This window comes from Otolemur garnettii, unplaced genomic scaffold, assembly GCF_000181295.1.
Source record: "Otolemur garnettii isolate 467f Iridium unplaced genomic scaffold, OtoGar3 scaffold00084, whole genome shotgun sequence".
NCBI classification, from domain to species: Eukaryota; Metazoa; Chordata; class Mammalia; order Primates; family Galagidae; genus Otolemur; species Otolemur garnettii.
In genome coordinates, this window is record NW_003852479.1 from 3,419,180 (window position 1) to 3,431,327 (window position 12,148).

General features: G+C 47.3%; 1 protein-coding gene across 2 annotated transcripts; it reads right to left on the reverse strand.

The window, feature by feature from the left end:
• Positions 1-707: 707 nt before the first annotated feature.
• SLITRK3 (SLIT and NTRK like family member 3) lies at positions 708-9,930 on the reverse strand. Of its 2 annotated transcripts, none has more exons than XM_003794642.2 (2): positions 9,860-9,930; positions 708-4,216 (listed from the first exon to the last, which is right to left on the reverse strand). In XM_003794642.2, the coding sequence occupies exon 2, from the start codon at positions 4,193-4,195 to the stop codon at positions 1,268-1,270; it is 2,928 nt and encodes a 975-aa protein (XP_003794690.1). In that variant the 5' UTR covers positions 4,196-4,216; positions 9,860-9,930; the 3' UTR covers positions 708-1,267. The 2 variants fall into 2 exon arrangements, with proteins under 2 accessions (XP_003794690.1, XP_003794689.1); XM_003794641.2 differs by lacking the exon at positions 9,860-9,930 and adding an exon at positions 8,894-9,300 and having other exon boundaries at positions 890-4,216.
• Positions 9,931-12,148: the final 2,218 nt, after the last annotated feature.

Below are 12,148 nucleotides of genomic sequence, written 5' to 3' on the forward strand. Positions count from 1 at the left end.
AATGGGAGCACGAAAGGCATGGCATAGCTGGAGTTTAAGTTTCAAGCTTTGTATCCTCTATATATAATGTATTATGTTTTTCAAAAACCTTTTATTAGGAAAGCTATACCGGACGCATAATCACTATACAATGATTAAACATTACCTTTACAATTTATAATCACTGAAATTACAGAATAAATATATGCACATTTCTTTTGAATCTTTGTGTGTGAGAGAGAAAACATTAAAAGTACTTCCTAAAAAGCTGTTAGTGATATATACCCAGTTGCTTTTTTTATTTTTTAATATTTTATATATATATATATATGTATAAGAAAGTGCAGATGTTCTCCAAAAATTCTTGGCGTCTGGATGAATGTCACAAAGAGAGTGCTCATCCCTAGGTGTGAGTCTTCGGCTGTTAAAACTCCAGGCCTCCTCTGCAGTAGGATCCAGCCTAGAATGTGACTTTTCCCAAGGTGCTAAGGGGAGATGCTATGAGCTGTACACTAGCAGTGAGGGTAGGTGGAACTATGGAGAGGGGAGGAATGAATCAAAGCCCAACTAAACAGATTGGGAGACTGGGTTGAACGGGAATGGTGTGTGTGTTTGTGTGTGTATATACCTGCACCAGCAGGAAGAGACTGCAGATTTGGGGACCCCACTGTGTGCAAATTTGTGGTTTGCATATGGGTATGTATGCCAGAGACAAGAGGGTGAGTGAGAACATTCCAGCAAGACCCACCCCCGCCCCCCCTTGCAGTTTCCAGGCATGCAGCAAACTGCATTGTCAATACATGTACAGAATCTGTGCCATGATGCGGAGAGGAAAGACAGCCACAAATGTCATTCCCCCCCCTCCCTTTCAAACAAAACTACAACTGAAAAGAAAAAAGTTACTGAAAATAAAAAGACACATTGAATTTTACTTAATTAGGATCATTACAAAGATCCCCATATACCTTATACACGGCACAGTCAAAGTCAGATTCGGTATAAAAAAATAATGATAACATTTGCTGGCAAAAGTCTGCGAAGGCACTTCATTGATTAATGATCTGAGTATGGCCCTTCCTCCAAATCGCATCTGAGAGGGGAGAGCACACATCTGTATTCATCTGTATTCGCTAGTTATCATGCGGGTTCGGTTCTGTTCAGGGCAGAGAAGATTGTGAGGATTGGAATTATCAGGACAAGTGGAAAGGGAGCAAGGAATATATTTCTTTTATTCTCCTTTTCTTTTGAAAAAAAAAAAAAAAAGCACTAATATATTTTCTTCCTCCTTTTAGAACCTGTAAGTTGTCTTCTCCAGGACTTCGAGGTAATCCGGCTTGCTTTGAAGTTTGGCCCTTAACTCGAGGTAATCGCTTTTGGGGGTTTGGTGGTCTGTGAAGCCCTTTCCAGCTGAGAAGAGAAGGGTTTCTTTGAGCCTGGCGTCTTGCTGTAAGTCTGGGTACTGCATGCCAGGAGGGTGGACGTGCAGTTCCTTTAACTTGGGCACTGTGCCATAGAGACAGTCCACGAACCCCACCGTGCAGGGGACAGGCTGCGGCCTCTCCCGGTCTAGGAGCACACCGCCACTGCCACAGCCTCCCCCGGGAGGAAACAGCACCACACCACCATTCTTCTCATGGTGGCGGAACCCTGCCAAGTCTCCCCCAGTCCCCGCAACCACTCCTGAAACCCCACCAGCTGCGGGGTGGTGAGGGTGATGGTGATTCACCGTCACGATGGTGTTGAGCTGGGAGCTGGACACCGCCAGGGCCCACTCCTTCTCTTTTTCCAGCAAGGTTCGGTAGTTGCTGTGGTTGTCCTTGGGTGTCTCAGCAAACTGCTCACTTCCTAGGAGAACCTCGCCCATTCCTGGCGGTTGTGTCCCAGGACCCCCACGTTCTGCACTCCCTGCTTCTGGAACCGAGGAGACGGCCCCCTCCTCCTCCTCACGAGGCTTGTAGATGGGGTTATTGCACATCTGGGTGACCGGGTGGGGGATGTACTCATAGACGTGACCCACAGGAGGTGCCTTCTCCGGAGAGGAGAGAGCCGGTCGGCCCCCACCCCCACCTCCACCACCTCCGCCATCCTCGAACAGTCGGTGGCACTGCATGGGAATGCCGGTCAGGTCCACGCCTTCCTGGCGCTTGCTCCGGAACGGCAGCTTCTTCCGACGCCGTCGGAGCACGTAGGCAAAGAGGCCTGCAGCGACGAAGACAGCTGAAAAAAACAGAACCAGCAGGCTGAGAATCAATACCGAAAGTGGCACGGGGCCTCCCGGAGGAGAGGACTCATAAGGAGATGAGCTCGTTGGTCCCCCAACAAGGTGAGAATCTCCAGGCTGGGCTGGGGACGCCCCAGCTGGCGCCGTGTGAAGCATCTCTGGGCAAAGCACTTCCAGCTCAATGGTACGTATATCACGGTGGGTGAGGTTCTCCGGGCTTCTGCAGAGCACGTCACCTACCACGCTCACTGAGCTGATGGTTTCAATCCACTGTTTAAAGGGCACCAGGTCACAAGTACAGTCCCAGGGATTCTCGTTGAGGTCTATTTGGACAATGGCGTTCAAGTGCTCCAGGACACCAGCCACAGGAAGATAGAGGAAGTAGTTCTTCCTCAAGTTGAGCCTGGCCAGGGATGTGCCCGCAAAGGCATCCGTGGGCAAGGTCCTCAGCAAGTTATTGTTGAGGAAAAGCAGCTTCAAGTTGGGCATGAGGCTGAAGGCTGCAGGCTGGATTTCTCGGATGACGTTGAACTCAAAGTACAAGTAGTGCAAACTCTGTAGACCCCGGAACATGCCTGGGGTCAGCTTCTCTATATCATTGCCATTGAGGAAAAGACTCTTTAAATTGGGCAGGTTGATGAAGGCCCCGTCCTGGACGTAGGAGATACGATTGTTCCCCAGATGCAAGAGATCCAGGGAAGAAAAATTCCAAAAATCAGAACGATATATTTTCTGAATCAGATTGCTACTCAGGTACAGTTTCTTGGCATTCAATGGCCTTGGAAGAAGTTCAGAAATGTTATTAAATCCTCGTTCTTTGCAGTTGACAGTCAAGCCAAGGTCATTGATGTGCAGATTACAGGTGCACCCAGTAGGGCATATGATGGGAATCGGTGGTCTGGTCTGGTAAGGAGCAATGGGAGGCTGGTTTGGACCAGGATACAAAGCTTGGGATGTGGAAGGTGGCCTTGGCGTTCGGGGCTGTTTTGTGGGCTTGGGCTGTTTATTTGAAGACTTGTATTCAACAGAAGAAGCAGTAAAATGAACGGAAGACAACATCGAGGAAGGCTTGGTTGGCCACGCATTCTCCTTGCTCGAGGGCAAATGAGGAATCCCCAAACTGGCCTCCACCTCCGAGTCAGATAACAAGGGGCAGAGTTCCGTCTTCCTGATCTCACGCAGGTCCTTTCCATGGAAGTGAAAAGGAGTCTCACAAGTGATGTCTCCCACCAGGGCAGTGTAAGGAATGCGCTCCAGCCAACTCTTCAGTTGCACAATTTCACACGTACAGTTCCAGGGATTTTCTTCCAGCTGAAGCTCCATCAGGCTTCTGCCGATGTGATCTAGCATTCCTCGGTAAAATAGAACCTTTAACCTGTTTCCACGTAGGTCCAAATGGGTTAAAGAGACAGCCTTAAATAAATTGGTTGGAAGCATGGGGATGAGATTATCATTTAGAATCAGAACCCTCAATTTGCTTAGGTTGCGGAATGCCCCACTCTCGATGCGTTTAATGACATTGTAGTCTGCCTGCAGATACTCCAAACTCTCCAAACCAAGGAAAGTGTCATTTCTGAAGACATCTAGTTTGTTCTCATGGAGATACAGCCTCTTCAAAATCTTGAGACCATTGAAAGCTCCTGTTTGAATCTCCTGCAACGCATTGTTCCCAAGGTTAATAGACACAGCGTTATTCAAATGAAGAAAACTGTTGGTGTATAATTTCCTCATAGAATTCCTCTGCAGATACAGTTTAAATGGTCTTGACCAGTACTCAGTAATCTGACTAATATTTGTAAATCCTTTGCTGTCACAATGTATATGAAAGAGGCTTTCTTTAACTTCACAGTAGCATGGATCAAAACAGGGTTCATCTATTTCCTCCGAGTCCTCTATCAGAGGAATTGGGGTAGTCCGTCCCAGAGCAATTGTGCTTAGGAGAATTATCCACAACATCCTCCCTCTGTTACGCATCTCAGCTACGGAAGGTTCCATCACTCGTGGTTGATTACAAAACTGCAACAGAAATAAAAATGCAGATTTTTAGCTTTTAGTCATATGTACTATTTTAATTGACTCCTACACATGGGGCTTTTTAAGAACTACATAAAAACTTCAGCAATTGTTGAACTGACATTCAAAATGGGCTAGCTTGATCTCCAGAGTACGTCCCATATTTTAAACTTAGGAGACTTAGAGACATTGAACCATGTATTGACATTGTTCTGAACCAAGCCATACTTGGTAAAGGGCTTGCCATGTGAACAAAAGCGGCCTGCACCACCTCTGGTAGCAAACAGAAGAACTGATGTGCACTGTTCCTTTGGGGAACAGGGAGATTCGGTAATAATGGCAATAATTTGGTCATCACACCTGTTTGCCACTTAAAACTCACATTGGCATCAAGGTACCCACTATAATCTGATTGGAACTCTGGGGAAAAAAATGTTCTTCCCATTATAGATTTTAACTATTCAAAAGACATCGCATTACCCAGAAGTTGTTGGATAAAGTATGAGCCTGATTCCTCATATACGACGTGGAGACATCGTACATGTTTATTTGAAGATGTTAGGAAAACATAAGATTTCTTCTAAGAAATGATCAAACCATGTTTAATTACAGTGGATGGTTAGTAGCACCTTGTAACCCCACCCCCCTTTATCCAAGCACAGATAATTGCCATCTCTATTAATTAAACAACGTCTCCCCATTTGTGGCATTTGGCTAGTTAAAGCATTTAGGAGTTATTAGCCCCTCTGAAGAACATGTCCAAGCAACTGGCAGGGCTAAAGATAGTGTCAGCTAGAGGATGCTGAGTCTGGGAGGGTTGGATTAAAACACTTGCTGAGCTTAGTCCGAAATGTGTATCTGCACCTTCCAGAGCAACTGAGGAAACTTCTTACAGCCAAGAAGAGCAGGTGGCTGGTTAAAGAAGAGGTGAGGAGTTAACGGCGTGAGAGGGTGGAAACCTCTTACCTGCTAATAAATGAACTTTCACATGAAACACATTTCAAAACCACATCATTCTTTTCCAATCAGAGAAAAAAAAAATGTAGTGTCCTTAGAATAACACTCAGAGCCTCCATCTGTGGATCTCTGTTCTTGCTATTATCATCGAGGTCTGAAAACGTTTACAGGAATAAATGGTCACAATGCTGTTTGCTTAGATCATCCTTCCCGAGGCGCTGAAATAGTCATCAAAATTAAGTGGCTTATTTTAATCAATAAAAATGTTTTAGCATACATTTTTCTCTCTACACATATCATACATCGAAGAGATACTTCATCAACTCTCTAACCTAAAACACAATAAATAATTTATAGGGAAAGTAAACAGAGTAAATCCTCGCATTCAACTTGCATCTAAAGTAAGTAGCTGTGAGGACGGAGGAAGCAGGAGAAGGCGGAGAGGCTCTGCCTGGGGCGTGCAGTGCTCATTTATTTAAAGCAATTAAATGAAAAAGAAAAAAAAAGAGATAGAGAGGAAGCAGCATCAGTCTTGCCTTTCTCCCTGGTAAAATATTAACGTCCGCTTAAGTTCCTTTTCAGACACCATTTCCCTTTTTTAAATGTTTTGTTTTTCAGATATTGAGGTTCAGGCAAAAAAAAAAAAAAAAGGAGAAGAAGACGAAAAAACAGGGGAGGGGGCTCCAGATGTCTTGGACTTACCTATTTTGCAGATTTGTTTTTAACATGGACCATTGAAAATAAAGTGAAAGGTTGAGTTTAAGAATTCTGCCTCTCATTCCCTCTGCTGAAACCGAAGCAGAAGGGCATAAAGGGAGTTAGCTGGGCGGGGGGCAGTGTTGGGGGGAGACTCAGAGGGGAGAGCAGGCTTCGGACGTGCAGGGAATGCAATGGAGTCTTCAATGGCTCCTTTGGGACGCCGAGCCGCCGCCTGGCACGCTCGGCAGAAGGGAGGTTCCAGAAGGGGCTGCAGCGGGGGCGTCCAGCTCCGCCGCCGCCGCGGGGGCCGCTCTCCTGGGCGCCGGCAGCGCATCCCGGCCGGGAGGAAGGGCGGGAGGGGGCTGAGGCCGGAGCAGCGTCGCGGACGGCTCTCAGGGCGCTGGGTTTTGGGTTGGGGGGGTTATTTTTGGTATGAGCTATACCCTGGATCTGGTTTACTACGTCAGGAAAATGAGCCCCAAGAAGGGGAACGCGCTTAGCTTGACGTTGGGAGTGAGAATTAGGGGGGAGAGAGAGAGAGAGAGAGAGAGAGAGAAAAGAAGTAGAGAGGTTGAGAAGACAAATTAGCAAGAAAAACCATAAGAAGAAGGAAGGGGGAGGGGAGAACCTATGAGAAACCTTTGGAAGGTGAAAATGGGAGTAGGAAGCCTTCTTTCTTCCTTTTTCTTTGAATTGTTTCTTCTTCTTCTTCTTCTTCTTCTTCTTCTTCTTCCTCTTCCTCTTCCTCCTCCTCCTCTTCCTCCTCCTCCTCCCCCTCCTCTCCTCCTCCCCCACTTCTCCCCTCCCCCTCCTTCTCCTCCAACTCTCAAGGAAACCCGCCCCTCCTGTTCTGCCCTTCTCCTTCCCAGATCTGTCTCTCCAGTGCAGATGGCTTGAAAAGTGAGACTATCCTTACAAGTTACCCTTTCCCAGCCCAGCCATTTCCTGCAAAAGCAGGGATGTGAGGGGAATCCAAGTTCCCAGAGCAGAAGAGAAGAGCTTACTGGGGCTGATCCTGCCTAGATGTCCGGATAAGAGCTCTGACAGCCTGGGAGACTTGGGCTGAGTTGCTCCTGCATTTTGCTTCGATCTTTTTGCACCAAGAGTTCTTTTGTTGTGCTGCAGCCCCAAAGCCTGGATTTCCCCTAGATTCAACAACGATGATGGGTTTTCTTCTACCTTTTCAAAAAAGAGAGACAAGCCAATCCTCTGGGAGGAGATAAAGACGGTTTGGACAAGGATGTTGCATTTGACGTTCTTCCCCAGGAAAGACCTAGTGGGGTAGGGAACAAATTTCGGGAATTGGATTCTGTTCCTTCTTTTTCTCTTTTCAATTCAGATATTTCTCTGTGATATTGTTGACAAGGGGGGGGTAGTAGGGAGTGGTGGGGGATGGGTGTGATTGAAGAGAGATGTCACAGTGTTGAGAGGCCACCATCATAGTTCACAAAACCCCTCTGAGGATCAATCTTACAGGCTCAACTGACAGTTCTACAGCCCAGCCTTTCTGGGCGGAAATGCAGCTTAATGAGGGAAGGGGGGGGCACAGTACAGCAAAGGACAGGAGTTAGGGGGAACTTGTGTGCCCTGGATGCATGCCACCCTCACACACACCAATCCTGACACCAGCTCACCAGGAAGGGGGAAGGGAGGGACTTTTTGGCCACTGAAGAGCTTGACTGATCCTCAATTGCCCTAGGGCTCAAAGTTAGCAGATAGAGAGGACTTTCCCTTCAAGCACTCTTTACAGAACCAAATTTTAAAGAAAAGTGTCAATTTAATACCACTTTAAAATAGGTAAATTACCTAACTCAATAAAACATTCCTTAAAAGTCAGCCACAGGATATTCACATAATAAATACTTAGGTATCCACCCGCCACACAGTAGCTAAAATTGGAAACAGGAATCAGAGACTAAGCAGGAGGACAGAATTCTCCTCCACTGCACACCCCTTAATATTCCAGACCCACCCTAGTTCTCACATAGGTCGAAGCCATGAAGCAAACCAACCCCAGTGTCCTGAGCTCAGAATCACAGCAATTCTCTCTCCCTCCCCAGCTGCCAACACCTACACCCTACACCCCACACCCAGCACCTTCAGGGGTGCCCAATGTGCAGAGGCAGTGAAATAGTCACTGTTTCAGGGATCTTATCGGAGTCCGAGACGTGATGGACTAGATGGGCACCCAGGAGGCTGCCCTGAGCTTCTGGTGACGGTAAAGTCATTTCTGCAATGAAATTTCTGATCTCTCTTGAACTACAATCCCCTAAGTTCTGGACTTGGGCTGTGTCCTAAAGCCCATGTCTCCTTTTTTCTTTCCTTTCCCTCAGGATACGTATCTCAGGGATAGGAAGGGCTCAGAAAGTTAGGGGATGGAGAGCCACAGGGCCCTGGTTTTTTCTGCGTCTTGCTGGCAGCGCGGGGAACCATTTGTCCAGAAGCGAGACAAGAAGCCCTTTCTCCCCCTGTGCCCTCTGCTCACCTCCCTCTCCCCAGAGCTGGATCTTGGAGCCCACTAATCTCTCCAGATGTAACATTAAATATTCCAATATGGAAGCAAAACGATATCCTCTGGAACAAATAATTAAAATGCTGCATCATTCATTTTCTGCTTTGAGCCTTCTAGAGATCCTTTTCTAATTTGCTGTCGCCAGGCAGGCGAAACGCACAATGGGTCTGTTTAGAAACGGAAAATTATTAAAAGCCCAAGTCGTTTTCCTCCTATCTCTCGCAACTGTAGGGAGCGATCCACGGGGGAGGGGTTCTTCACTCAACCACCTGGCCTATTTATTGGAGTTCCGATTCCCTCCCCCCAGAAAAGGGGGTATGTTATTCTCCAGTACCCTTCCTTTCGCCTGGGTCCTCAGACCTAACCAAACCAATTCAAAATGCAACAAACCCCCACAGCACCTGTGAGCGTAGGGCAGACACCGCGGCCAAACTCTGCGCTCTCAATGCACAGCCTACATGCGAAAAATACTGGTTTCAATTAGACAAAGTAGGAAAGGATGGCGCTGGTACCTATGGTGCAGAGCGCTCACGATCTCCAGGGTTTGCTCCAAGGGGCTTCCCAGCGGGAGGGGCAAACTCTCCGTGAGGCTCAATTGTATCCATCACAGCGGAGCCTTGTAGCTTCTCCTCCTATGGCCACCAACTTTCAAAAGGCTAACGAATCACGCTTGTAATCCCTTTAAATGTCTCCACCTCAGAGACTCGCAGGGAAATGGTCGCTGCATACCAATGGAGAGTCGGGCGCGCACCTAGCGCGGCGATGCCAGGATGGGAAGCTCCTGACCCCAGCTCCGTGAGCCTTCGGTGGCAGGCAAGCAGCGTCCCAGGACTGGGTGCCTGTGGTTTAAAATCTCGGTGCTCTCTTTCCGGTATCCAGCTTTGCCGTTCCAGAGAGCCCGAGCTCAGTCTCCGGATTTCTCTGGAAAGATTGCCGCGCGCAGAGCAATCCGTGCCCCAGGCCTCCTTCCATCCGGGGAGATGGAACTAGCCCTTGTCTTCTCCGGCTGTCTTCGCTCCTTGCCCTTTGGGTGGGTGGGAGTGGGGGTGGGTGGTATGTGGATGAGAGAAGGAAAGGGAAGAGAGAGGCGGAAAGGAGGCAGGACGGGGGCGACCAGATCTCAGAACCCAGCATTGGTCAGACGGCGACAGCGGGAGGGGGCAGGAGCGAGGGAGAGGATACGGATCGCACAGTATGGCCGTGCCCAGCCAACGCCGCCTGCGACTGGGGATCTCAGGCGAACGCCGAGGGGGCGCGATGCTTTGGGCAGAGAGTGGGTCCCCTGACAGCTCCCCATTCCAGCACCCTCACTTCTGGAGCTGGAGGGGGTGGTGGAGGAGGAGGGGGCCGCCGAACGTTTCAGGCCAAGGAGACGCTCGCGGCGGCAGCGGCGGCGGCGTCTTTTAAGACTGACCTGCTTTAAAAGTGCCACTTTAATGGCCTAGGAAATAACTAAAATCGGATTACACGTTACTCACCAACGCTTGCTCCTGAACTGGGAGCGCCAGGTCGTGTATTAAGTGTCAGGACAGGGAACGCCGGGCTGGAACCTGAATGCAAATCCACCAGCCTCCCCCAAATCGCTCACCGAAGGAGCGGCGCTCGGGAGCCCCCAGATCAGCCCATCGCCGGAGCCTCCGCCAGCTGGTCCCCCGCTCCAGCCCCTCCTCCGCGCCCACTGTGCAAATCGGCGCCGCAGTCCGCCCGCCGCGCATCGCAGGCAGATCCCGGCTTAGGAAGCAAGTGATTTCTCTCTCTCTCTCCCTCTCTCTCTCTCTCTCTCTGTCATAATCTGCTAGCTCTACAAAAAGAAACCCTATAAAATTCACTGTCGGGAAGTCAGCATTCTGTATCTGTGGATAAATTTTAACTTTTATTTGCAAACGACAGATAACTGTTTGGAAAATTACAGCCCAAGCTGGTTGGGGGGGAGGGGGTTGGACAAAATTAAGAGCATCCGAGATGTATCGATGGGCCGCATCGCTAACAGCCTCCCAGGAGCAGTTTCCAAGCGATTTGCAGTCGTCCCCCGCCTTCATGATACATATGTGGCAATTTGAAAGTACACATATTTCCTCATCTGTTTACACTTGCTAAGGGGGGGTGGGTGGATAAAACTGCAGGGTAAAGGGACGTGGGGGGCACTGTTGGAGAGATGCTGGCTACCATTTCGTGACAAATTAGATACGAACACTTGAACAATTATTGCGCCTATATGAAAGTGTAATTCCAAATCGCGCAGAGGCGCCCATTCCCCCCACTGCGGTCAGACCAACGCAGTCATTCAACGCTCTGTTCAATCTGCAGTGTAAACCAACGCGGCTCCTTCTAATAGATCCTTTCATCAGCGGCTGTGCTGGAAAGCGGGCAGTCTTCCACGTCTCCCAATCTGAATAGGAGGTAGTCTGGGGAACCATCTCTAGAGGCGTCTCTTGCCATTCTTTCCTGAAGTAAATAGAATAAATTGATCAAGACAAGTGAAGTTGTTATAGCTTTTATAATTAGAGACGTAAAATGAATTTGACTCTATTTTTAAAAGCTTTCAAAGGAACTCTAACTTACCGCTTGCAAAGCAACAGCACTCTTTTAAAATTTACATACAAAAACCTTTGAGAGATAGACCTGAAGTTAGGACTTTCGCCTTTATTTGGTGGATTTTCAATTTACAATAATTTATACCATTGTTAGTTCACATTATAGACATAGAATACCAAAAAACTACTGACCATATTACTCTCATTAAAAAAGAAAAGAGAATAGATTTGTTTCTAGGGAGAAGCCAGAGTCTGTGGAACTTCTTGAAATACATATAGACACACACACAGAACATACATACACCCCCCAAATTCAGTAGGGAAGCAATGTTGGTTCTGTATAAAGGTGGGATTAGACCATCTATGTATGTGTCTACATATATATTACGCATACAATATCCATAGTCCAACTTAATTAATTTCAACTTGTTCTTTAAAATATTCAGCACTCTTTTAGTAAGGAACAGGAACTTAGAAAATGATGAAAGGACCATGATATTAAAATCTATTTTTTTTAAATATAGCAATTTCATTTTACTGGTGTGAATTCCAAGCTTGTCCTCAGCTTTTCCTGGATCATAAACACTCCCATGCAAATTTTATTTATATACATGTATGTATGAAAACACGGATGTGGAAAGAACATTTTTCTTAGGAATTTCACTCATAGGTCTCCAAATTGGGTTTTAAAGAGGTAAACCCCCCAAAATCAGTAAATGAGGAGAGTAGGATTAGCAGGAAAGGCCGCAAAAGGGATACATCCCTATAACAAATCTGTCAGTTTTAGGCGAAACTCACCGCATCCGCGGGCTGCTGAGTCACAGAGACGTCTTTGGCCTTTTCAGGTGGTTGCCCAATTTGAGGCAAATCACTCCTGGGTACCCCACATTATCAGAGGACAAGTGTGAAGTCACACACATGCCCCCTGAGCCTCAGAGATGGAGGATCCTAGAGTAACCCTGAAAGAATGATTCCTAAAATAGTTGAATCATCAAGTTTTTGGAACTATTTTCATTTTATTTGATTATCAAGGTTATTCGTTGATGAAAGAACTTTGAATTACATTTGCTCCGAGGAGATGTTGATAAGGCCTGATGGTGCTGAGGAGCTACAGAAGATTGAATAGCTAGTGTTAAAAGTGAATACTTTCCATACAAATATTTCGGGCCAGAGAAAAATGTTGTGGGGTAAATGATAATGGTGGATCTTTGATCCTATGTTGTGAATGTTTAG

Coding starts and splice junctions, on each gene's coding strand:
- SLITRK3 (XM_003794642.2), bottom strand. CDS start 4,195: ATGGAACCTTCCGTAGCTGAGATGCGTAACAGAGGGAGGATGTTGTGG.